The sequence below is a fragment of the Malaclemys terrapin genome, chromosome 1 (genome assembly GCF_027887155.1).
Source record: "Malaclemys terrapin pileata isolate rMalTer1 chromosome 1, rMalTer1.hap1, whole genome shotgun sequence".
Classification (NCBI taxonomy): Eukaryota; Metazoa; Chordata; order Testudines; family Emydidae; genus Malaclemys; species Malaclemys terrapin.
In genome coordinates, this window is record NC_071505.1 from 9596956 (window position 1) to 9622939 (window position 25984).

The 25984-nt window shown below is 49.6% G+C and overlaps 1 protein-coding gene across 2 annotated transcripts in view; it reads left to right on the forward strand.

Moving 5' to 3' along the window:
• The first annotated feature begins 7366 nt into the window (after positions 1–7366).
• The window catches only part of PODXL (podocalyxin like), an 86173-nt gene continuing 67555 nt past the window's right edge, over positions 7367–25984 (forward strand). For both annotated transcript variants that reach the window (XM_054015876.1, XM_054015883.1), the window contains exon 1: positions 7367–7802. In XM_054015876.1, the coding sequence (XP_053871851.1) occupies positions 7760–7802 (43 nt within the window). In that variant the 5' untranslated portion in view covers positions 7367–7759. The remainder of the gene's footprint in view (positions 7803–25984) is intronic.

Below are 25984 nucleotides of genomic sequence, written 5' to 3' on the forward strand. Positions count from 1 at the left end.
GGACCCCCTGGAGTACCCTCATCTGCAGACCCCAGTTTGAGAAACGCTGCACTAGGATCATGGTTTCAAGTTTTTCTCCACAACCATGAGGTCTGGAAACTTACTTTAAAAAAAAAAAAAAAAGCAAGATGAGATTCTAATGCAATCAACTGATTCCATGAGCTGGGGCTTTCAGAAAACCATAAAATATTGTGACTCTCATGATAAAATCATGACCTGGCCACAGTGTGTGTGTTTAGGTTAAATGTATAAACACCATGCAAGAGGCGGTAATACCCATGTGACAAACTGTGGAACTGCCTAACTGCATTGACCGAGTACCTTTGGCCTCCTCATCTGTACTCTGCCCACTAATCTATCTCTACTGGAACTACTTCTAAGATTGCATAGCTCTGTACAACTGCATTATGGGGAGGGCAACAGAAGTAACACAAAGCCCCCATTTTAAAGATGATCAGCCAAAGAGGAGAAAATAATGCTGCTTCGGTGGTGGGGTGAGGTGTTTGTGTTTCTATAGTATGTACACAAAAGCCCTGCAATGTTCGTCTCTCTCCCTCCCAAAATGGAGGAGAAAGGGAATCTACTGGCCATCCTAAAGTCTGGGTAGATCCTTTCATAGACAAATATTCCGGGCACCCTGCGTGAACATCTTCCGCCAGGGGATTCATCAGTGCATGGCTCTCCTTTTCTGGCTGTGTGTCGTTGCATATGGCAAAACTATACAATCTGAGGCTGTGTCTATATTGGGATTTCTTCCCCTTGCCTAACTTCCACCTTAGGGCAGGACTGCAAATTCCACCTTAGGGCAGGACTCCATTGACTGCCATGGAGTTAAGGGGTCTGCAAAAGGGTGTCACTACCACAGAACAGTGATTTTCAACCGGTGGTCCACGGACCCCTGGGGGTCTGCAGACTATGTCTAAGATTTCCAAAGGGGTCCACACCTCCATTTGAAATTTTTAAGGGGGCTGCAAATGAAGGATAGCTCAGTGGTTTGAGCATTGGCCTGCTAAACCCAGGGTTGTGAGTTCAATCCTTGAGGAAGTCATTTAGGAATCGGGGGCAAAAATCTGTCAGGGGATTGGTTCTGCTTTGAACAGGGGGGTTGGACTAGATGACCTCCTGAGGTCCCTTCCAACCCTGATATTTTAGGATTCTATTCTATAAAATGGAAAAAGGTTGAAAACCACTGCCTTAGGGTATAAGTACCAGACTGTGATGTGCCCTTGTGTCCTTCTACATGGCCTAAATAGAAACAAATCTCCCTTGGGGAGGACAAATCTGCCTCCCAACAGGCCACTCCTTAGGGTGTGAGATAGCACAACACTCAGCCACACCCACTCAGGCTATTTGTTACCAAATTTACAACACAACTAATGAAAATAACTCACCCCTCCCTGCACAAAGCCAGCAAATGAGCACTTGCTCTGTATACAACTCCCAATAAATCCATCTGAGTAGGTGTGATAAATGAAGGAAGTGTGCCTTCCTGGGTTCTAAAAAAGGGGTTTTTGCACGTGAGTGATGGCAGCATCTATCCATCCAAGGTCAGAGAGAAGCTGTAACCTTGGGAGTTTAATCCAAGCCGGGAGGGGCCGGTATTAATTTTTAGAATCCTTGCGGGCCCCCACCTTCTGCACTCGAAGTGCCAGAGTGGGGAATCAGCCTTGACAGTAGGTTTCTCCCTGTTCTCCATGTGCCGATACAGTACAACTGCTGCAGCATAAACACTCCATTTCCCAATACATAGCAGCCTTGTGAGCTTGTGATTTTAAACCTGGCCTGCTTTAATCCAGGGCAGAAGTTTGTTCCAGCTATTGACTGTGTCTGCATTTTTGCACGCAGAGTCCCATGTAAATGGGCACAATCAGACAGGTGTGGACAGTTAATCGTGAGCACAACATTCTGCCTACAAAAAACGTGAGCTGGGGCAGAAAAATCTGTCTGATCCTGTAGTTCCTAGGCAAGTAAAAGTCTCACGGTCTTCAAAATGATACGTGCAGTGACTAGTACACTGACCTGGCTCCAAGAGCAGCTAATAAACATCTGGCATAAACATCACTAGGCAGTATGGCACCGCTAAATACAGTGGGCCTGATTCAGCAGGGCATAGATCCAGATGGGCTGGTGTATCTCTTGATTCCAGTGCATGTACACTAATTTCCTGCAGTAACATGGAGGTGGTTCAGGCCCAATGGGTAGAAGAGTGATGGGATGCGTATGTAGTGAAAAAAGCCGTGCCCATCACTAGCACTCAGGGTCCCTGATTCTCACTAGAGTTACTCAGCATAGCTTCATTGGTTCTGGCCCTATGTGTAATAAATGATTTCATTAAAGAGGCAGCCGATACACATGTTGTGCTGTTACATTAGTGACGTCCTGGGTTGGAAGCTGGAGTCCCCTGAATTCTCTATTCTTTCTTTCTTCTCTTTGGATCTTCTTTTTCTTTTGTCTTTTCTTCATCGTCTTGAGTTGGCTTTTGTAACGTCTCCTCCTGGATGCATCAGCAGCAGTCTAAGAGAAAGTCCTTTTGCAAAATCATTGGTCATGCCCATGCAATGGACATCTCTGACACTGTACCACAATGGAATTCCTAGGTGTTAAAGATCCATCTGGAGTTCTGTTATCTGCGCTCATTTTAAATCACTCAACCTTCTGAAAATACTTTCCACGCTTGGTCTCACCCCAGAGGTGATATTTTTCAAGAGAGTCGGAGGACAAAGCATCAAATTAAAATATACTCCAATTTTTTAAATGGATACATATTTTATTCGCTCCCCAAATGGCTGATGAAAAGCACTCAATCCTCAGCAGTCAGTCCTCATGGAGAAGTAATGTCCTAGGAGAATTAGTATTGCCCCTTCCCTTCTTAAGGCTTGTCTTCATGGACAGCGCTACAAGGGTGCACCTACATCAGTGCAACTGGTCCATGGTAGTGCTTTAGTGAAAACACTACTATGCCGATGGGAAATCATCTCCCGTTGGCGTAGTGAATCTGCTTTCCCGAGAGCTGGAAGCTACGTTCACAGGAGAAGTTCTCCCATCGACATCACCCTGTGTGCACAGGGCGGGGCTGAGGGGGCTAGGTCGGTATCACTACGTCATTCAGAGGTGTGGATTTTTCACACCTTTGAGCAACGTAGTTATACTGATATAGGTCTGTAGTGTAGACCTGGCCTAACTCCAACTAGAAATAATCCAGGTTCCGTCCCCAGCGATCAGGGTGCAACACTTGCACTCTGAGTGATGGCCAGATTCTGAGAGTCATTTATTTGATTCTGGAAAGATGTTGGACATAAATATTTGTAAGTTCTCTAGGTTAGGGTCTGTTTTTTCATTATATGCATATACTGTGCCAAACACGATGGGGCCTCTCATCCTTGATTGGTGATGTCCCGGTGCCACCTCAATACAGATAGTAAATAATAAACATGTTTAATTTACCCACATGCCTCTTCTCCCCATCTACACTTCAGATATATGTCCTTAATACTCAGGGCTTGTCACTGTAATGGTGCAGCAGCAGAGCTGTGCCATTGTAGTGTTTCAGTGTAGACAGTACCTATGCCAACCGGGCAGGAGGGATTCTCCCATCGGCGTAAGGAATCCACCTCCCAGAGAGGCGTTAGCTTGGCTGACAGAAGAATTCTTTCATCAACCTAGCACTGTCTACACTGGGGGGTTAAGTGATCTTAAATACACCGCTCAGGCACGTGGATTTTTCACACCCTGAGTGATGTTGTTAAATCAACCTAATTTTCTAGTGTAGACCAACCCGCAGGTTGCAAAGGATTTCCAAAGGCCTCCTACAAGAGTGACAATATTAATATCCTGGTTCTCAGGCTATAAACATTTAATTTCCAGTTTATATGGAAAATTTATACGTAGGAGAAAAGTTGGCATATGTTAAAACAGGGAAAACTTTATAGGAAAAGAAATCTCCTTTGAGCAGTGGTCCCAGACTGGGAAATATCTGCCTCCATCCTATTATTATTTATTGAAGCTAGACAAATTCAGAATGGAAATAAGGGGTGCATTTGTAAGTGACAGTAATTAACTATTAGAACAACGTACCAAGAATTGTGGAGGATTCTCCTTCACTGGCAATTTTAAATCAAGATTGGATGTTTTTCTAAAAGATCTCCTGTTGTTCAAACAGGAATTATTTGGAGGGAAGTTCTGTGCCTTGTGCTGCGCAAGAGGTCAGACTAGATGATCACCGTGGTTCCTTCTGGCCTTAGAATCTATGAAGTTATGAATTATTCATTATTGATTTGTGTGGCAGGAGCATCTGGGAGCCCTGGGACCAGGACCCCATTGTGACAGGTGCTGTACAAACACAAAGCAAAAAGACAGTCTCTACCCCCAAAGAATTTACAATCTAAGTATATGATTCTATTAAAATAAGAACACTATAAGGTGATGTTTCAATGTCTCTTCACATTAAAATAAATAAAAATAAATTCTCAGACTTGCTAGTGAGAATGTGTGTGTATGAGAAGGAAAGTTACATTTTGCAACATAAAATCATAGAATCGTAGGACTGGAAGGGATCTCAAGAGGTCATCTAGTCCAGACCCCTGCACTCATGCAGGTTTAAGTATTATCTAGACCATTCCTGACAGGTGTTGGTCTAACTTGCTCTTAAAAATCTCCAATGATGGAGATTCCACAACTTCCCTAGGCAATTTATTCCAGTGCTTAACCCCCCTGACAGTTAGGAAGTTTTTCCTAATGTCCAACCTAAACTGCCCTTGCTGCAATTTAAGCCCATTGCGTCTTGTCCTATCCTTAGAGGTTAAAAAGAACAATTTTTCTCCCTCCTCCTTGTAACAACCTTTGAAACCTTGTAACAAACGAGCCGTTGGGGGAGACTAATCCCCAGCCCCTCCCCCTCTGCCCAAGGCCCCGCCCCACCTCTTCCACCACCACCGAAGCCCAGAGCACACACCACCGCATGTCCCCAGTCCCGGAGCACTGGGTGGGAAGCACAGCTGGAGCACCCCCAGCCCCAACATGGCAGGCGGGCAGCATGACCAGAGCGCCCTCAGCCCCAGCGTGCTGGGTGGGCAGCGTGGCCGGAGTGCTCCTAACCCCAGTGCTGGGTGGGCAACATAGCCGGAGCACCCCTAACCCCAGCGCTGGACAGACGGGCGGTGCGACGTTGCCCCAGCCCTAGCCCCCCAGCCCCGGGCCCTGTGAGAACTGGCCCCAGCCTCTTGGCCCCGGAAGAGTGCCGGGAAGGGAACTGGAAGCAGGCAGGAGGGGACCTGGGGGCAGAGCATGGGCAGGGCCACGCCAGGCTGTTTGGGGAGGCACAGACTTCCCCGGCCTATGCTACCCACCGCCCATGGTAATAACCTTGTAACAACATCAGACTGCAGTATCCAAGGCAGGCTCATTTTTGGACATCTGTCCTTAATTTAATTTTTGATATCAGTGTATCCAGATTATCATTGGACACGTTAGTGATATATGTCTGGACTTCCTAGAGAGAGGGGACAGTTCAGTGGAAACCTCTAAGCTTATTTCTAGTCTCCTGGCAGCAGCAAAATACTATTTCACTAAATGTTAGATAAAGGACCTTCCAGGAGCAACAAATAAATGTAGCAAATGTAGCCTTATTGTTATGTTTATTTTTCACATATTGCTTATTTTTGTGTTCTTGAACCAATAAAAATGTGGTTTTTTTTTAAATGTTCAAATCCCAGTTGTTTATGCAAACAACATTTGCAAATGCAATTTGGGGGCAGGGAATTTGATGGGGGTAGGGTGCCCAGATAGCAAGTGTGAAAAATTGGGACACTTTTTTTTCAAGAGGCCGTATAGTTGCATGTATAAGCCAAAGCCCCTAATATTGGGACAATGCTGATATTATCGGGACATCTGACCACCCTAAATGGGGCAGTACTTTGAACTGAAATAAAGCTTTGGGTGCTTCCGAACTGTCTTGCCATCACAGAGCCATGTCATTTGGGGTGGCCTTAGAAGTATTGTGTCTTTACATTTGCTCAAATCTGTTACTCATTCAAATTAAGAGGAATTTTTCACAGTGCGGGATGAAGGCTGTGTCTGAAACTCAGATAATATATACTTAAAAATATGCATATTATTATTTGTTATTTGTATTTTGGTAGCACCTAGTAGCCTGTCACAGATCTGGACCCGCATTGTGCTAGGGGTTGTACAGACACAGAACTAAAAGTCCCTGCCCCAAGAAGTTGACAGGCTAAGTACTAGTGAGCGCTGGTATCATTCAGTCTGGTTTCGATCAGCAGTGAGGTGTGTAAAACTTTGACTCATAACGTTTACTTCTGTGCTGCCTTCAGAGCTGGGTGGCTGGAGAGCGGCGGCTGTTGGCCAGGTATCCAGCTCTGAAGGCGGTGCCCCACCAGCAGCAGCACAGAAGTAAGGGTGGCAATACCATACCATGCCACCCTTTACTTCTGTGCTGCTGCCTTCAGAGCTGGGTGGCTGGAGAGCAGCGGTCGCTGACTGAGGACCCAGCTTTGCAGTCAGCAGCGCAGAAGTAAGGGTGGCAATCCCAGGGCCGTCTCCAGGTACCAGTGCAGCAAGCAGGTGCTTGGGGCGGCCAACGGAGAGGGGCAGCATGTCCGGCTCTTCGGTGGCAATTCGGCGGCAGGTCCTATCCTCCGAGAGGGACTGAGGGACCCGCCGCCGAATTGCCACCGAAGAATGAAGCGGCGGCGGTAGAGCTGCCGCTGATCACAGCTTTTTTCTTTTGTTTTTTTTTGCCACGGGGCGGCAAAAACGCTGGAGCCGGCCCTGGGCAATACCATATGATGCCATCCTTACTTCTGTGCTGGTGCTCGCGGTGGCTCTGCCTTCAGAGCTAGGCTCCTAGCCAGCAGCCACTGTTCTCCCGCTGCCCGGCTATGAGGACAGCCGCAGTGCAGAAGTAAGGGTAGCAGTACTGCAACCCGCCCCACCACCCGCCCAATAACCTTGTGACCGCCCTCCCCACACAACTCCTTTTTGGGTCAGGACCCCTACAATTACAACTCTGCCACATTTCAGCTGTAAATAGCTGAAATCATGACATTTACCATTTTAAAACCCCTATGACCCAGAAATTGACCCAAATGGACTGTGAATCTGGTAGGGCCCCTACAACTGAGGTGGGGGAGGACAGACCAGCCCTAAAATCAGTCAGTGGGAGGGTGGGATCTGCAGTGGACAGGCCGTTGCTGTGGCCAATCAGGGCCGGACTGGGGGCCAGCCATTCGGGAAGCAGGGCTTGGCGAAGCGGACCAATCGCTCTCCCCTGGCTCAGCCGCCCTGGAGTACGGAGCGGTGCCCCGGCTGGGACCCGGCAGGGCTACGCAGGGCAGCGGCGGCAGCGGCAGCGGCAGCATTTCACAAAGGCAGCTGCGGCGCGCGCCGGGGGGCGCAGGGAACCCGGCAGGGGGAGCCGCGGAGCGAAGGGCGCCGCCGCTGCGGGGCAGGGAGAGGCAGAGATCCGGAGCGGAGCGCCCGGCGCAGGAGGAGGCGAGTTGCCCAGAGCCCCGTGCAAAGAGGGGGTCGCAGAAGCCGCGGGCCCCAGCGTGCTGGGGGCAGCGAGGGGGCTGGACAGCAGCGCCCCGGCTCCACGGGCGGCGGGCGCTGGTCACCCAGCCCGAGCCCTGGTGCATCGCGCAGAGCCGACCCCCCTGCCCAGCCTCGCCGCCGGCCGTCCCCGCAGGGCTGCGGGAGAGGGACAGCTGCGCGCCGGGGCTCAGCGGCGATCCAGGGAGGCACCATGCGTTGCCCGCTCCTGCTGCTCGTCCTGCTCTGCTACAGGGGTAAGTGCCAGTCTCCTTCCCTGCCCCTTCCCGGGGGGGTAGCTGTGCCGGCCCCGCTGGTGGATGGGTACCCCCATCAGCAGCCTTCCCCTCTCCCTCCGCCGGGTGGGGGACAGGAGACCGGCTCTGGGAGGAGAGGGGGGTTTTCCTGCTGCCCGTCCCGCGCACCTTTGCCCAGGTTGCCAGCCACGGGGCTAACTGGATGGGTGGAGCCCCCCCCCGAGGCACCAGACTGAGACCCAACAACTCGTTGCATGTTCGCCACCGAAGGGTAACTGCTGACGCACGCCGGAGCTGAGCCAACGACCTAGTGGTGAAAGGGGTCTCGCATCACATTGGGAGAGCCTCTGAACCATCCAGCTTCCTCGGGCGGAGATGGGCTAGCGTATGTTGCAGTTGATCACAGCAGCCCCAAGCGGTTAGGAAGCATTGGCTCAGGGCAGTCCGTGCTGAGTGATGGGCAGGGCAGAGTAAAGCCCAGGCTGAGGGCAGCTTTGATCCTCTTCCAGGGGACCAAAGCAAGTGGAAAGTTAGCAACAAGGAGAAGATGTTTCTCTCTCGCCCCGTGGCTCTCCTGAACCCGGGGACTCTGTTGGCGTGTGCCGCACGTCCAGCGGACGCTCCTGGTTTTGCTGAGTTTGAAGTGGAAATGGCCCAGCCAGACAAAAGGATGAACACAGGTTACCCTGTCTGCATAGTAATACCTTGCATCTATGTAGTGCTCTTCGTCCCAGAGGAATCCAAAGCACTTTAGGCTGTTATTCAGTAATTGTTACAGGAATCAATTTACCCCATCCAGTTCTTACCCCAGGAATCAATTTACCCTGAAATGCAGGGGTCTCCAGGGTGGAGTGGATTAGCTGTTTAACAGCCCACCCAGCAGCTTAGAGCAGGAAATACAGAACCCTGCTTCTGATTTGGATCTTACACCAGTTGCATGCTGGTATCACTCCACTCACTTGGCTGGAGTTATTATTTTTTACTTCTATTACAGAGTGCCTGTACACCCCAAACAACACCAGGGCCCCCCTGGGTCAGGCGCTGTATAAACACAGCCCTCATCTACACTACAAACTTATGTCGGTGTAACTACTTTGCTCAAGGGTGTGGAAAATCCACATCCCTGAGTGACGCAGTTCTACCGACTGAACTCCCGGTGTAGACAGCGCTATGTAGATAGGAAGGCTTCTCCTGTCGACACAGCTACTGCCTCTCCGGGAGGTGGAGTACCTTCATGAAGCGCTACAGCGGCACCGGCTGCAGCCCTGTAAGTGTAGACAAGCCCTAAGAGACAGTCCCTGCCCTGCAGAGCTTACAATGTAAATGGACAAGACTGATAAAAGGTAGGAGGGAAAACAGGAAAAGCAAAGGTCACAGCAAATTGGTGGCAGTGCCAGGAATAGAACTCCTGATTCCCCATGCAGTGCCCTAGCTATCGTGCCTCAGTTTGCTTACCCTGACTTACGCTGGTGTGAGTGCAGTTGGAATCAGGACCCCGTACAAGGGAATTTGATGAGAGGAAGTAATAATCCAGACTTGGATTCATCCAGGACTTTGGGTTTAACACCCATACTCTTGTGAAAACTGCCATAGGATCTTTAATGGGCCCCATGCCACCAAGACCTCAGTTGTATGTCTCATCTGAAAGGTGTGTTTAAAATGCACTCACCGCATGAACCATTTTTAAAGAAAAATAGTCGGAAAGGGAATTCCTCCCTTTGTTGTAAACGGGAGGAAGGGCGAGGACAGCGAAGGAGTGGAATGTTTCTTGACATTAAGAGGGAGAAAGGATGGACAAAAGTTGGCGAAGGCCTGCGCTAGAGGAGGTCTTGCAGTGACCTCTCTGCCCATCTGACGGCTTGCCCTCACTGCTCAAAGCTGCGGTTTTTTACCTTGCGGTAACTATCCTGAGTTAAAAGCACAGTGAAGGTCTGCCCCAGGCAGAGGTGTGCGGTTGAGCTCAGCAAGTTTAATCGTCCACTAAAACTAAAGTGCCTTGTCTTCATTGTGTTTTTACCGCAGGATAGCTCTTGCACTGTAGTTACCCCCCGGTAAAGAAAGCACCACTTTTTTAGCAGTGAAGACAAGCCCTGAGTCAACAAGTGCAGGGACGTCAGGCTGTTATGAACGCGGATAGAGGCACTGAAAAAATGATTTCTCTTGTTGTTTAACATGAGAAGATTAGGCCAAACGCTGATCTCAGTGATGCTGGGGTAAATCAGGAGTAACCGCACTGAAGTCAGTGTAGCCACTTGCACGTTACACCAGGCAGAACCTGGCCCAGTAACGCCTCGGAAGATTTTTTTTCAGGGGTTTGAGTCAAATCCACTTTGAGTTGTATGAAGTGGGGTTGAGGGCTGTGCTGTGGGGTGATGGTGGTGAGGGGAGGCGTTCTGATGGCTCTGTTATATTAGCTGTCAAGTGATCCTGCTGGGCTCCTCTTGGAACTCATCCAGTTCTGCCGAACAGCATCTCCTTCTATAAGCTACTATGGTTATGGTTTGAAATAAGTCAACTGCAGATACTTTTTTACTTTGTGTAGAAAGGCTGGATGACTCTTTTTTTAAGGGCTAGATTGGGCCTCCCTTATGTTGACTTCAGCTTGCCCAGGGATTACACCGTTTTGTGAGCTGTACTTAACTCCATGAGCAGAACCCGTTCTAATCAATGGGTACACTCAAGGAGCAAGGACCCACACGTGTCAGGAAGGGTGGCCAACCCTGTTATTTTCCTAAAGGAGAAAAAAATTGTGTGTGTGGGTAGGGGTTGGGGGGCGTTAATTAAAATGTGCAGATTATTTTAAAGAACAAAAATAACTGGAAACAACAAAAAGAACAGGAGTACTTGTGGCACCTTAGAGACTAACAAATTTATTAGAGCATAAGCTTTCGTGGACTACAGCCCACTTCATTGCCCTTTGCCTGACTGCTTGTGTAGCCAGGTATAGCTGTTCACAAGGGTTGTGAAATGCTATCACCTGTACACACGAGTGGAGAGTTCTGGTTTGGTAGTGTTCTACCCTGGCTTCGACAGGTGTAAATAAAGGATAGCACAGTGCTCAAGGCGGCTCAGCATCAGGACTATGGTGTTGCGGTTTCAAAAACGCAGCAATTGTCTGCTAAGGCTATTTACTGTGTAATCTGGGCCTGATTCTGAGCTCACACCAGTGTGATCCACTGGCTTCAATGGAGCTACCCTGATTTACACTGGGGTAGGTCAGATCAGAATCCGGCTGGCACAGCATACACATGAAGATGGTCTTAAGCACAATTGCCTCAAATTCAGACAATCTGTTGAGAAAGGCCCAAAGATGCTTTTTCAGCATGTTCACGGGACACTTCTTAGATGTTTAAATTCCATTACAGGCTATGGGGGTGGTGTTGACTTGGGAGGAGAAATTTGACCCCTTTACCTTACGGGTGGATAAAAAGAATCAAAGTCTCAAATAATCCTTAATGCAAATGGCAGGACTGGATTTTTCCTACAGGCCTGCTGTTCTCCTAATCTAAAGCCATCACAGTCCCTGTCTCTAAAACACCCCCTCTTCAGTCCCAGAGCTACAACAGTTCCAAAGAAGCTGAAGGTTGGTTCGATCTAAGGGTCTGTGTGTGAACTGCAGAAACTTTGAGTGATCTCGCTTTTCATTCCATTATTCATGATACTGCGTTCTAGGAAGGGGCTACAGGCCGTCTGGGTTCTACTCCTGATGCTGGGAGGGGATTGTGGTCAAAACAGGAGAGTTGCCAGGGTGGGGCTACACTAGGAACAAGGGTTTTTTTAAAAACACGTTGGCAGACGTGTGTTAACTAACACATTAAATTGTCATGTGAACAAGACAGGTTGTGGTTGTAACCTGCGTTAGGAGATGGAGTTGGGACTCTGGCAGTCTATCCCCAGTGTAACCTTCGGCAAGTTACTGAAATTGCGCTGTGCCACTGATTCCCCAAGTAGTGAAATGGATACAGTAATGGTACACCCTCTCCCCCGGGCTGTTTGGAGGCTTAATTAATGAATTGTTTGCAATGCACCCGGACATCCTTGGATGAAAGGATGCCAGCAGATCGAGGAACGTGATCGTTCCCCTTTATTCGACATTGGTGAGGCCTCATCTGGAATACTGTGTCCAGTTTTGGTCCCCACACTACAAGAAGGATGTGGAAAAATTGGAAAGAGTCCAGCAGAGGGCAACAAAAATGATTAGGGGTCTGGAGCACATGACTTATGAGGAGAGGCTGAGAGAACTGGGATTGTTTAGTCTCCAGAAGAGAAGAATGAGGGGGGATTTGATAGCAGCCTTCAACTACCTGAAGGGGGGTTCCAAAGAGGATGGAGCTCGGCTGTTCTCAGTGGTGGCAGATGACAGAACAAGGAGCAATGGTCTCAAGCTGCAGTGGGGGAGGTCCAGGTTGGATATCAGGAAAAACTATTTCACTAGGAGGGTGGTGAAACACTGGAATGCGTTACCTAGGGAGGTGGTGGAGTCTCCTTCCTTGGAGGTTTTTAAGGCCCGGCTTGACAAAGCCCTGGCTGGGATGATTTAGCTGGGAATTGGTCCTGCTTTGAGCAGGGGGTTGGACTAGATGACCTCTTGAGGTCCCTTCCAACTCTGATATTCTATGATTCTATGAAAGGACCTGTAGCGGTGCGACGACATAGTTTATTTTAATTCCGGAGGGTTTCTTTGAAGTATGATTATGATTATTATTATTATTCATGCCGGTGGCTGAAGTGATGCTGCAGGAGTTTTCTAAACACTGTACAAGAGCCTGGCACCTTGTTTGAAGCTCTCTGAAGCTTTGGGGCTCTAGCCCCTGCGTTTGTGACAAACACCCTGTGGGGCTTGTGTGCATGGGGTTTGTGGCAGGTATATGAGATTAATTAGGGTCAGTGAGATCTCTTAAGCCATGGAATAGTTTCCCCATCACTTGTGACATTAAAACCATAGGAGCTTGCAGTCAAGAGAGAGATTCCCCCACCACCCCCAAAGACCGGGTGGGGTGAGACCCACCCAACCTGGGAAATCCTGCAGATCTTGAGACCTGCAGAAGGAGACTTGGTGCTGGTTAGCTACTTCCCAGGGGTACCCTCTTCTATGGCAGTGGTGCTCCTTTGAGAGCCGATCCACTGTATGTACGTGGAGGAGATGGGAGTGTATTGGCAGATGGGGACAGCACAGAAGATAGGCCTGAACCCCATCACCATTATCTACAGAGGGGAGATCCCTGTGGGTATGAAGGGAGATGAGTGTGGGGAGAATGGCTTTTTCCCCTGCTCCCTGCACACACGCCTGAGAGCCCGACTGATTTGGGTCAGAGGAGCGTCTGCAGGATCGGGAAGAAGGAGGCTGCTTGCAGGGGACCCGCTGGCTGGATTCGGATGGGTTTACCCCGCTCTGACGTGAACAGAGAGGAGTGCATGGAGCCTACACTTCTGAGCCACTCCACTGATTTGAGTGCAGTTCCATCTGCTTGCAGCAGCTCCAAATTTGGCTCCCCCTCATCCGGGCACCTACCTCCCATGCAAAAGTCTCTGTCTGTGCCCAGCTGCTGTCCCTGTGTCCGAGGTCCTCTGTTTACTCTGTCACCGAGCCATCAAGCTGTCAGTTTGCTCCTGTGCCAGCCTGGGAGGGGGAACTGCAGCTGCATGCAGAGTGTGACTGTGTTCTGACAGAGCAGGGAAAACCAAGGCAGGTTGGGGGGATGCTGTGAGCGTCGTCTGAGATGTTGCACCCTTTAGAACTCAGGGCAGCGGAGGTGAGTGCTGCCCCTGTCAGAGTGCCAGCTCCGAGCGTGGAGGGCACTGGGGGGGAAGGTGCCAGATGCCCTACCCATTCACCTGAGTGAGCATGTGCAATGCAGCCCTTTGCTGGATGGACCTGGAAAGGCCCAACTGCGTGTCATAGGCCCCTTCACCTAAGAGAGATTTGCCTTCTACATCAAATAGAAGGGGGTTGTGCTTCTGGAGCAGGAGGGTCTGAATTCTACCTTTGCTGCCTTGTCACTCCTAGCGCCGCCCAACACTTGGACCTGTTTTACCCTCCAGCTGGTTCCTTTTCAGACCACCCTCGTCTCCCAAGCTGAGTGCATGTATACCACCCCCTTTCTTGCTGTGAACTTCTGTCTCAATGACCAGAGGGGGAGGCTGATGGCCTGGGGAGATCAGAACAGCTCTGCTGGGCATGATAGGCCCTATACTGCTAGGAGCTAATGACATGCGGGGCCGCAAAGTCCCCCAAAATGCCTGGCTATCACTCATGCTGCTCCTGGCTAAGTCCAGATCAGCCAAGATCCAAACATCCTGGGACAGTTAAGAATTTGAAGGAAGCAAGGAACAGACCCAGCCAAATTACACACTCTGTGTATGAGACTGTCCGGCCCCATCTAGCTCTGCTCACTTGTTTGAAACCCTGGTAACCTTTTCCTTTTACATGCTTGCCCCGATGTCTTTGTTTTCTAAGAGCCTCGTTATACCCATTGCTCCTGTGGCTGCCTTAGGTAGCTTCTTCCATAATTAGCCATTTTTCCTTGTAAAAAAAAAAAAATTGTTTCCGAATTCCTGGAGCGCCTGCCCTTTCCTTTGGGAAGAGTTCACGACCCGGGGACGCAAATAGCTCCGGGGCATCTATTGTCTCCGTTCCCCCTCTTGTAAACTCTGTGCACCTCCCGGTGTCTCTCAATCTCCTGTTTTCTACAGAATGGTGAGCTTGTTTGTTTAGCTTTATTGAATTGCTAAGATCCTGGAGTACCTAAGTCACTTAGGTTTTTCCCTCCCTATCCACAATCTCTCTTCTATAGTAAGATGAGCTGAGCTGCATGCAGTGTGCACTTCGCTAGTATCTACCTGCTGTTGAATCTTGCGTGTAACCATCCAAGGGACACCAGACTAAATAACACTGAGTGGGCAGGGCCCAGCTGTGTTATAGGCATGTTATGGAATCTTGTGACATCGTTATAGCATGGACTGGCAAAACTAAGCTATGTTATAACTACCTAGGGTGACCAGATGTCCTGATTTTATAGGGACAGTCCTGATTTTTGGGTCTTTTTCTTATATAGGCTCCTATTACCCCCCACCCCCTGTCCCGATTTTTCATATTTGCTATCTGGTCACCCTAGAACTACCGTATGTCCTAATGCGATAAATTTGTCTCTGCAGATGGGCTCTTAGCATAATTTTCAGTGTCACCAGCTGCTCCAGGTTATTTTTCTGGTTTCTCTTGTGATGTTCTTTGCAATAACTTAATGTCATAGGGATGCCAAATTTACCATCTCTATTGGCCCTTTATCCTAGTATAATAACAAGAGGACAGTCAATGACCTTGAAAGGCAACAAATTTGAAACTGGTAAAAGGTAGTGCTTTAACATGGTGCCTAGCCCACCTGTGGAACTCACTGCCAAGGGAGTCCATTGATCCATTAAGGAAAGGATTAGACAGGGATATTGAAACATAACATAACCCAGTATCCTATTGTAACACAACTGAGCGTGCCAATTCAGGAAAAATTGCTTAGAGCAGGGCAGTTACAGCCAAGGCTGGAGTTCCTTTACTATTAAGGCACCAAACCAGCCCAACAGAGGAGACTTTGGTCTCACCCCACTGGCTAACCACAAGTCACACAAGCAATTCCCTCAGACACTCCAGTTTCCCTGTATCACCACCAGCGCCACTCGCTATGGGGGTGAATGGTTATGAAAACCAACACCCCAGTAAAAGAAAAACGGTTCTCTCGATCCCAAAGGACCAAGCCCCAGACCCAGGTCAACATACAAATCAGATCTTACCCACAAATCACTCTGTTGCCAATCCTTTAGAATCTAAAATCTAAAGGTTTATTCATAAAAGGAAAAAGATAAAGATGAGAGCTAGAATTGGTTAAATGGAATCAATTATGTACAGTAATGTCAGAGTTCTTGGTTCAGGCTTGTAGTAGTGATAGAATAAACTGCAGGTTCAAATCAAGTCTCTGGAGTCCATCCCCAGCTGGGATGGGTCATTCAGTCCTTTGTCCAGAGCTTCAGTTTGTAGCAAAGTTCCTCCAGAGGTATGAAGCAGGATTGAAGACAAGACGGAGATGAGGCAGCTGCCTTTTATAGTCTCTTCCAGGGGTAAGAACACCTCTTTGTTCTGACTGTGGAAAATTACCACAAAATGGAGTTTGGAGTCACACGGGCAAGTCACATGTCCATGCATGACTTAGTTCTTTACAGGTGGCAGCCATTGCCCACATGCTATCTTGAATGTCCCCAGGAAGACTTCTTATGTGGATTGGAGTCTCCCAGGGTCTGTTGTCACTTAAGTGTTTCTTGATTGGGCACTTAACTTGCAAATTCTTTTCTCAAGAAGCTGACCAAATGCTTTACTAAGGCTACTTAGAATCAAAACACATTGATATACAAGTACATAGCCAATATTGATAACTTCAACTACAAAAATGTTACACACACACAGATAGCATAATCATAATTAGCCAGTCAGAACCTTTCCATAGACACCTTACACGACAACCTTTGTACAATATTTGCTGCAAATATATAACAGTGGTTGCAACAATGATCTAAACGGTTACAGGTTATGTCAGTAACGTCACACCTGTCTTCTGACAGTGGCCAATGTCAGGAGCTTCAGAGGGAACAAACAGAACAGGTAATCATCATCGCTCCGGTCGCGGTGCTGTGTCAGGGCCGCACAATGCGGCTTGTCTCCGCTCCGGCCCGGGTGCTGGGTCGGGGGCCGCACTATGTAGCTCCCAGAAGCCTTGGCATGGCCCCGCTCTGGCTCCTATGCTCCAAAGGCCCCCTCCAGTGCTCTAATGGGAGCTGCAGGGGCGGTGCCTGCAGATGGGGCAGCTCGCAGAGCCCCTGGCTGCACCTCCGTGTAGGCGCCGGAGAAGGGACATGACACTGCTTCCAGGAGCCGCTTGAGGTAAGTGCCGCTCGGAGCCTGCATCCCTGAGCCTGTCCCCACGCTCCTGCCCCAGCCCTGATTCCCCCTCCTGCTCTCTAGACCTCTTGATCCCAGCCCGGAGCACCCTCCTGCACCCAAAACCTCTCATCCCCAGCCTCACCCCAGAGCCTGCACCGCCAGCCGGAACCTGCACCCCTGCCCGCACCCCTGCCCTAGCCCTGATCCCCCTCCCGCCCTCCGAACCCCTCAGTCCCAGCCCAGAGTACCCTCCTACACCTCAAACTCCTCATCCCCAGCTCCACCCCACAACCCGCACCCCCAACCAGAGCCCTCACCCTCTTGTGCACCCCAATCCCAATTTTGTGAGCATTCGTGGCTCGCCATACAATTTCTATTCCCCAATGTGGCCCTCGGGCCAAAAAGTTTGCTCATCCCGGTCTAGGGACACCATCCCTGCCTATCCTGGCTAATAGCCATTGATGGACCTATTGCGCACATCCACAGTTACATGAATTAGGATAACAATGATGAGGCTCATACAGCATCATACATCAAGCCAAACGCTCACTTGGGGGGGTCTTTAGAAGAACTTCTCCAATTTCCATTACTTGTCCATTACAGGGATTTCGGCACATTCTTAGGTATCTGGAGCTGGCCATTGCCAGAGGCAGGAAACGCAATTAGATGGGCCGCTGGGCTGACCCAGTTTGGTCATTCTTATTTTAAAATCTAGCAGTTCTCCACTGCATTGTTGCCTGAAGCCAATAGATGGGCTCCACCTGGAATCGATTTGCTCTGTCTTCTTGTTGTTGTTTCCTCCCCAACCCCTTTCCCCAATATCCTCATCAGATTTGTCCACTCTTGAAACTAACGCTTTGTGGTCATTTATATACAAGATCCTGGCTCTCAGACTGACTGTTGTGGCTTCTCCCCAACCCCGACTTGCTGCCTTCCCCCTGCTTTGAATAACTGCCCCATCTGATTGTTTGCCACTGCCAGGATTTTCCCCTTACATTTTTAAGGGCATTGAGTGCCCGTGAGAGTTGCTGGCGTGAAGACCTGGAGATTGACGCTCTCTATTTAGCCAAAGAATGGGCAGCCTCAGGGTAAGTTTCCGTTCTGTTGCCCTGCCAGCGTGCCTCATCGTTGACCTGGAGGGGCCATATGGATGGGAAGTCTGGTCACTCTCCGTGGCTCGGTGCGTGCACTGACAGATTGTGTACTCTTGTCACTTTATTTATTTATTGGCTGCACTGGGCCTTTAATTCCCTAGGAGTTTGCTGGAGATAGCCGCCATTTTGTGGTTGGTTCAGGTGCCGCTTGTTGCAGAGGCGACCCTGTGCTCTTGCTCGCTCTGGTGGAGACTTTACTTCTGTTCTTTCTTGCTTTGTTGTTAGATTTTACATGAAGAGAAAAACAAAGTTTGTGGTTGTGCTTTGTGTCTGGAGAATGAAAACTGACTTTAAGACTTTCAACAGGGGTGGCCAAAGTTCGTTCTTATTGGGCGTTGTGATGTGGACACTTCTCTGCAGAACTAATGTTGTGTAGTAGATCACCAACAGCTGTCAGATGATTCTTCACTCCTAACCTCGGCTGGAGTTGAACCAGACACCTAGAAGTGCTGCAGCCAAGCCCCTGAACCACCTACTCCACATGCTGTAATTGTTTCCTGTCTGTGAGGGTATGTTTATGCTGCAGTTAAAAACTTGTGACTGGCCTGTGTCAGCAGGCTCGGGCTAACGGGCTGTTTAATTGTGGAGTTGATGTTTGAGCCCTAGGACCTTGCGAGGTGGGAGGGTCCCAGAGCGCGGGTTGAACATCTACACTGCCATTAAACAACCCCTTAGCCCAAGCCAGCTGGCACAGGTCAGCTGTGAGTTTTTAACTGCAATGTAGACAATCCCTCAGATAGATACTCAAGCAGACTTGAGTGCACCTGAGAGCTGCTGAGGTCCAGCTCCTTCCACTGACTTCAGTGGGATTTGCCAGCGCTTCACAGGCGCAGCCCATACCATATGTCAATCATGAGCTTAATTTAAAATCCCTCTCCTTTTCCCTGTACTAAATATTATAATTTTGTCCCTTCTCCCAGCCTCCCCTGCCACTGGAGCGAGGTTTTTCTATTTCTCTTGCTGCTTCCTTCGTTATTCTGGGGTAGGGGGACCAGACAGGAAGTGTGAAAAATCAGGATGGGGGTGGGGGGTGAGTAATAGGACCCTATATAAGAAAAAGACACAAAAATCAGGCCTGTCCCTATAAAATCGGGACATCTGGTCACCCTATTCAGGGGTGCAATTCATCTGCGCCTGGGGCTTTGTCACCTTTTAGTAGTTCTAATTGCACAATTATCTGCTTTAGTGCTATGCTCAAACCTCTTAGTGTTTCCCTCTGCCCTCCAGGAAGATGTAACCCTACCTACAAATGGTAATTAACTGGTGGGAAATTCTCACTATCTATTCCAGCTGGAGTACAAGCCGTAGCTCTAGTTAAGGTTACCCGAGCATTAACATTACAACATGTTCAGTTGCTATTTCATTTTATGAGCTGGAATTTTTTGGCCCTGGTCTCTGTCTGAAGGTGAATTATTTTGACAAGCTGGAGGAAAAATGGGATTAGCCCCCTTTCTTTTTTTTACAGGAGGGGAAATAATGAACTTTTCCATCATTTAAAAAATGTCTTGTGATCAACCCTAGTGCTAAGAGGCAGTGTAGTCTAGTGGGTAGAGCAGTGGCCTGGAAGTCAAGAAATTCTAGTCCTAGCTCTACTACTGACCTGCTGTGTTTCCTGGAGCGAATTATGTCATCTGTGTGCCTCTGTTCCCCTCCCATCCTGTGTCTGTCTTTGGAGCAGGGACTGTCTCTCGTGGTGTCTGTTCAGTGCCTAGAACAATGGGGTCTCGATCTCGACTGGTATCTAGGCTAGGGTTGCCAACTTTCTATTTGCAGAAAACCGAACACTCTTGCCCCCCCCACCCCTTCTCGGAGGCCATGCCCCCAGCCACATTATTCCCCCTCCCCCCCGTCACTCGCTCTCCCCCACCCTAACTCACACGCTCATTTTCAGCGGGTTGAGGCAGGGAGGCAGGGGGTTAAGCTGTGGGAGGGGGTACGGGCTCTGGGCTAGGGGTGTGGGCTCTGGGATGGGGCCAGAAATGAGGGGGATCCAGGCTGGAGCAGGGGATTGGGGTGCAGCAGGGGGGTTAGGGCTCCAGCTGTGGGTGTGGGCTCTGGGATGGGGCCAGGATTTGGAGTGCAGGAGGGGACTCAGGGCTGGGGCAGGGGGCTGGGGTGCTGGAGGGGGTGGGGGCTCCAGGAGGGAGTTTGTGTGTGGGAGAGGGCTGGGGCAGGGGGTTGGGGTGCTGGTGGGGGTACGGGCTCCGGGAAGGAGTTTGGGTCCGGGAGGGGGCTCAGGGCTGGGGCGGCGGTTTGGGATGTGGGGCTGGGGGGTGAGGGCTGCGGGTGCGGGGTCTGTGGTGGGTTCGGTGTTTGGGGTGCAGGAGGGGGCTCAGGGCTGGGTCAGGGGGTTGGGGTGCAGGAGAGGGTTTGGGGTGCAGGCTCTGGGTGGCACTTACCTCAGGCAGCTCCCGGGAAGCAGCAACATCTTTCTCCAGCTTCTAAGTGGAGGCGCGACCACATGGCTCTGCACGCTGCCTGCGCCTGCAGGCACCGCCCCCTCAGCTCCCATTGGCCACGGATCTGGCTGGTGCTGGGGGCGAGGGCAGCGTGCAGAGTCCCCGTGGCCGTCCCTCCACCTAGGAGCCAGAGGGAGATGGCAGCAGCTTCCCGGGAGTCGCACGGAACCGGGTCGGGAGCCTGCCTGCACCGCCAACCAGACTTTTAACAGCCCGGTCAGCAGTGTTGACTGGAGTCGCCAGGGTCCCTTTTTGACTGGGCATTCCCGTCGAAAACCAGACACCTGGCAACCCTACTCTAGGCGTTACAGTAATACAAACAAATAATAACAAAATGACCACGACTAGAGAGTTTAAATTTGGCAGGGAGCTAGCCCTCATCGAGGACGTGTGCCTCAGTGGAGTTACTCCTGATTTACAGGGTGGGGAGTGAGTGGAGAATCAGACCCAAAAGGATGACCCCATGTCAGACCAGCAGAATTGGAGTGAGGCCCGATACTATAATGCATAAGGGGGCTCTGGTGTTGCCTGAGTCTGGAGCTCTTAATGTCCTTTCAAACGTAGTTATTTTTTGATGGAATAATACAAAATCCACAGATATGTTTCAGCTCCCGACAGCATCAGCAGAGCACTGACCTGTCTTCCACTCAGTACAAAATGCAAATCGAATTGGGAATAAGGAGCACTGAAGGGAAAATACCAGTAATAAAGTAAAAAATGGGGCACCCCGCTGCCTGCATCCTGGGCACCTTTGGAGCCTATTAATAATTATTGGTTAATATTTATTACAAACTCTCTTAGGATGCTTTTCACCCCAATATTTAGGTGCACTCACACCCAAAGTGTAGTACAAAGAGTGATCTCTGCCGAGGAGCAGTCCTGGCCCTTTTAAAAACCCTCCTCCCCTGCAGGGTGAATTCTACTGAATAACGTTGAGTTTCTATAGAAAAGATGCCCCCTTCCTACACAGTTTTTAAAGGGCCAGAAATGTAGCTCTCCCACCTCTTCCCCTTCAGAGACTCTTATTAGAAGGCTCATTTTCCAAGTGGAGATGGGACCCCAGCCCAGAACATCTGCCCAGGACTTGTGCCCAACCTAGTCTCTGGCAGACGCTGGTTCCATGACTATAAAAGCTCTGCCCCTAGCCCAGAGGTGGACAAACTACGGCCCGCGGGCCGGCCGTCCTGCCTGGCCCCCGCGCTCCTGGCTCAGGAGGCTAGCCCCCGGTCCCTTCCCCACTGTTCCCCCGCAGCCTCAGCTCGATCGCTCCACCGCCAGCGCAATGCTGTGGGCGGCGGGGCTGTGAGCACCTGGGGCAGCGCAGCTGCAGAGCCCGGCCTGACCTGGTGCTCTGTGCTGCCCGGTGGCGGTGGTGGCAGCATGGCCTGGCTCCAGCCGGGCGGTGCGGCTGTAGTGCCGCCAGCCACCGGTGCTCCAGGCAGTGCGGTAAGGGGGCATAGAGCAGGGGGGGTTGGATAGAGGGCAGGGGAGTTCAGGGTGGTGGTCAGGGGGCGGCAGTGTGGATAGGGGTTGGGGCGGTTTGGGGGAGACGGGGTTGAATGAGGGCAGGGGTCCCAGGTGGGGCAGTCAGGAAGAAGAGGGGGGTTTGTAGGGGCAGCGGGGGGCAGTCAGGGCCAGGGGTTCCGGGGGCAGTCAGGGGACAGGGAGAAGGGGTGGTTGATTGGGGCAGAGGTCCTGGGGGGCCATCAGGAATGAGAGGAGGGGTTGGATGGGGCGGCGGGGGTCCGGGAGCAGTCAGGGGACAGGGAGCGGGGGAGTGTGGATGGGGCAGGGGTTCTGGGGGGGGCCGTCAGGGAACTGGGGGGTTGGATAGGGCAGGAGTTCCGGGGGAGGGAGGCAGATAGGAGGTGGGGGCCAGGCCATGACCCCCTCCCCTAACTGGCCCTCCATACAATTTACAAAACCCAATGTGGCCCTCAGGCCAAAAAGTTTGCCCGCCCCTGCCCTAGCCCCTGTGAGGTGTATCATATGGTCTGTGCTGGCTGAATGGAGCTGCTGTTCTGCGAGGCAGTCGCTGAGATCAATGGGCATCTGACCCAGCTAAGGCTTTGTAGCTGAGGCCTGGGAACTTGATTTGGACTCAGCCCTGGATGAGCATGCACTGTGAGGGACAAAGCCCTATGGTGATGAGTTGTGGAGGACTGTGTCGCTTAGGGTGACCAGACAGCAAATGTGAAGAATTGGGACGAGGGTGGGGGGTATTAGGAGCCTATATGAGAAAAAGACCCCAAAATGGGGACTGTCCCTATAAAATCGGGACATCTGGTCACCCTAGTGTTGCTTAGTAGGTGGGCTGCTGCATGCTGACCCTGCTGGAACTGTCACGTGGCTTGCAGGGCCAGCCCTAGGCAGGGCCGTCCCTACCCATACGCTGGGGGGCTGCGTAGGGCACCAAAATGGCTAGGGATGGCCCTGGCCCTAGGTATCGAATCTTGCACAGAGCAGCGTGAAGATGACAAAGGTGTAGATCACTGTGGTTCAATCTCCTGGCCAGAAGCTGTTACGTGGGGATCCAGAGGGACACCCAGGATCAGGGCATCCAGGGAGACCTTGTGGCTGACAGATGCTTTCAGTGGAGAGGGAGGTTATGGCCTGACAGGTCCACTATCTAGATTCCCCAGCTACCTAGATGTGGCTGCTTTATAGTGCCTTATTCTTCTGTATTTGTATTGCAGTAGTACCCAGCACTCCCAATCTGGGCTTGGGGCTCCATTCTGCGAAGTGCTGTACAATCACATAAAGAACAGACATGATGCTGCTCTGTATGGCCACAAGCCAAGAGAGCTCTAGTTCTGTGTCGCAGATGCTGATGACAGCTTGGTGATAGTACTTCAGGGTGCAAAGAGAGGGCAAATGAATTATAAAAATTATCTCTGTGCCACTTACTGTAAAATGCAGCACTCGAACCTCCTGGAGCAGGAGAGGCGCACGATAATGACTCGGAACGGGTGTCTTTATTTTCAAGAGCTGGCAGTGAGCGTGCCGGAACATCTGCACATCCATAATAAAGCATCTGTTGGAAGAGAACTCGCTGTAATGCTAACGGATCTCACTTTGTTCCCTTAAGTTGCAATTTGGCTTTCAGGGCTTATCAATTTGTGTGTAATTAATCTCCAAGAGGAGATGGCCTCTCTGTATAATTCCAGCCCTCTGCTACTTTTGGTAGATGCTGTGGGTTTGAATTTCCCCTCACAGAGGTGTAATTCCACTGACTCCCTGGGAGTTTGTTTATTGCAGCCTGAGAGACAGTGGAATTGTGCCTGTGTTTTAAGTACATCGTTGGGGAGAAGATGTGTCCCCTAGTCATAGAATCATAGGACTGGAAGGAACCTCAAGAGGTCATCTAGTCCAGTCCCCTGCACTCATGGCAGGACTAAGTATTATCTAGACCATCCCTGACAGGTGTTTGTCTAACCTGCTCTTAAAAATCCCCAATGATGGAGATTCCACAGCTGCCCTAGGCAATTTATTCCAGTGCTTAACCAACCTGATAGTTTTTCCTAAAGTCCAACCTAAACCTCCTTTGCTGCAATTTAAGCCCACTACTTCTTGTCCTGTCCTCAGAGGTTAAGAACAATTTTTCTTCCTCCTCCATGTAACAACCTTTTATGTACTTGAAAACTGTCATGTCCCCTCTCAGTTTTCTCTTTTCCAGACTAAACAAACCCATTTTTTTTCAATCTTTCCTCATAGGTTATCTTTTCTAGATCTTTAATAATTTTTGTTGCTCTTCTCTGGACTTTTTCCAGTTTGTCCACATCTTTCCTGAAATGTGGTGCCCAGAACTGGACACAATACTCCAGCTGAGGCCTTAATCAGCGTGGAGTAGAGCAGAAGAATTTTTAAGAAGGATGAATTCAAATTGGAACAGATACAGAGAAGAGCTACTAGGATGATCCGAGGAATGGAAATCTTATGAAAGGAGATTCAAAGAGCTTGGCTTGTTTAGACTAACCAAAAGAAGGCTGAGGGGAGATATGATTGCTCTCTATAAATATATCAGAGGGATAAATACTAGGGAGGGAGAGGAATTATTTAAACTCAGTACCAATGTGGACACAAGAATGAATGGATATAAACTTGCCACCAGGAAGTTTAGACTTGAAATTAGACGTGAAGTTCTGGAACAGCCTTCCAAGGGGAGCAGCGGGGGCAAAAGACATGGCTCCAAAACTAAGCTTGATAAGTTTATGGAGGAGATGGTAGGATGGGATGGTCAAAGATCAATTGCCAAAATTAGGCTATTAGTGGTAAATATGCCCAACAGCCTGTGATGAGATGTTAGATGGGGTGGGATCTGAGTTACTACAGAGAATTCTTTCCTGGGTGTCTGGCTGGTGAGTCTTGCCCACATGCCATATTTGGAGTCGGGAAGGAATTTTCCTCCAGGGCAGATTAGCAGAGGCCCTGGGGGTTTTCCGCCTTCCTCTGCAGCATGGGGTACGGGTCACTTGCTAGGGGATTCTCTGCACCTTGAAGTCTTTAAACCATGATTTGAGGACTTCAATAGCTCAGACATAGGTTAGGGGTTTGTTACAGGAGTCGGTAGGTGAGATTCTGTGACCTGCGTTGTGCAAGTCAGACTAGACAATCATCATGGTCCCTTCTGACCTTAAAGTCTATGATTCTAATTACTTCTCATGTCTTACAACACTCCTGCTAATACATCCCAGAATGATGTTTGCTTTTTTTGCGGCGGTGTTATACTGTTGACTCATATTAAGCTTTTGGTCTATTATGACCCCCAGATCCGTTTCCGCAGTACTCCTTCCTAGGCAGTCGTTTCCCATTTTGTATGTGTGCAACTGATTGTTCCTTCCTAAATGGAGTACTTTGCATTTGTCCTTATTGAATTTCATCCATTTCATGCCAGCTTTTGTGATTTTATTGCAAGTGCCATCATTTTTAGTGTTTTTTCTTAAAGTCCTAGCTGCTGGAATCATAGTACTGCAGGAGAAGCACAACTTTCATTTAAAATTAAGTTTCTAGCCCTCATGATTGCAGAGCAAAGCTTGAAAATGTGAAGCAAGGTCCTAACAGCTGAAAAAACAGAAATCAAATAAAAAGAACCCAGTATTTTTTTAAATCTCGTGATTTTTAAGCCAATCTCGTGATTTTTTTGAATGTTTGAGGTTGGCAATACTGCATCCAATAATTCCCAATGGCTGGCTTTTACCCTCTGTGCACTTAGTGCGTTTATCACTCTCATGACAATTGCAATGCTTGTAAATTAATTGCTCCATCAAATAATAAAAAAGCAAATGAGCCACATTGTTGTTGTTCTGAAAAAAGAACAATTGACCACAGAGAGCCTCACGAAGATAGTCAGTGTGTGTAAAATCTGTGTGCGATGCAGTTGTGTGTCTAATTTGCATGCACCATTGCTATGGTTGCATACCAAGGAAAACCCAGATTGCATTCTGGGAAGTGACTGTGTTGCTGATTCAAAAAGGTAACACTCTTTCCATGTGAGGATTGCAAGGTAATTTATAAACATTAGTGAATTGATCATTGCATCATGCGTGCGTGTAAATAAGAATTATTGTCCCTGTTTTACAGATGGGCAAACAGAGGCATAGAGAGGAGACATGACCTACCTAAAATCCCATAGTGAGTAAGAGGCAG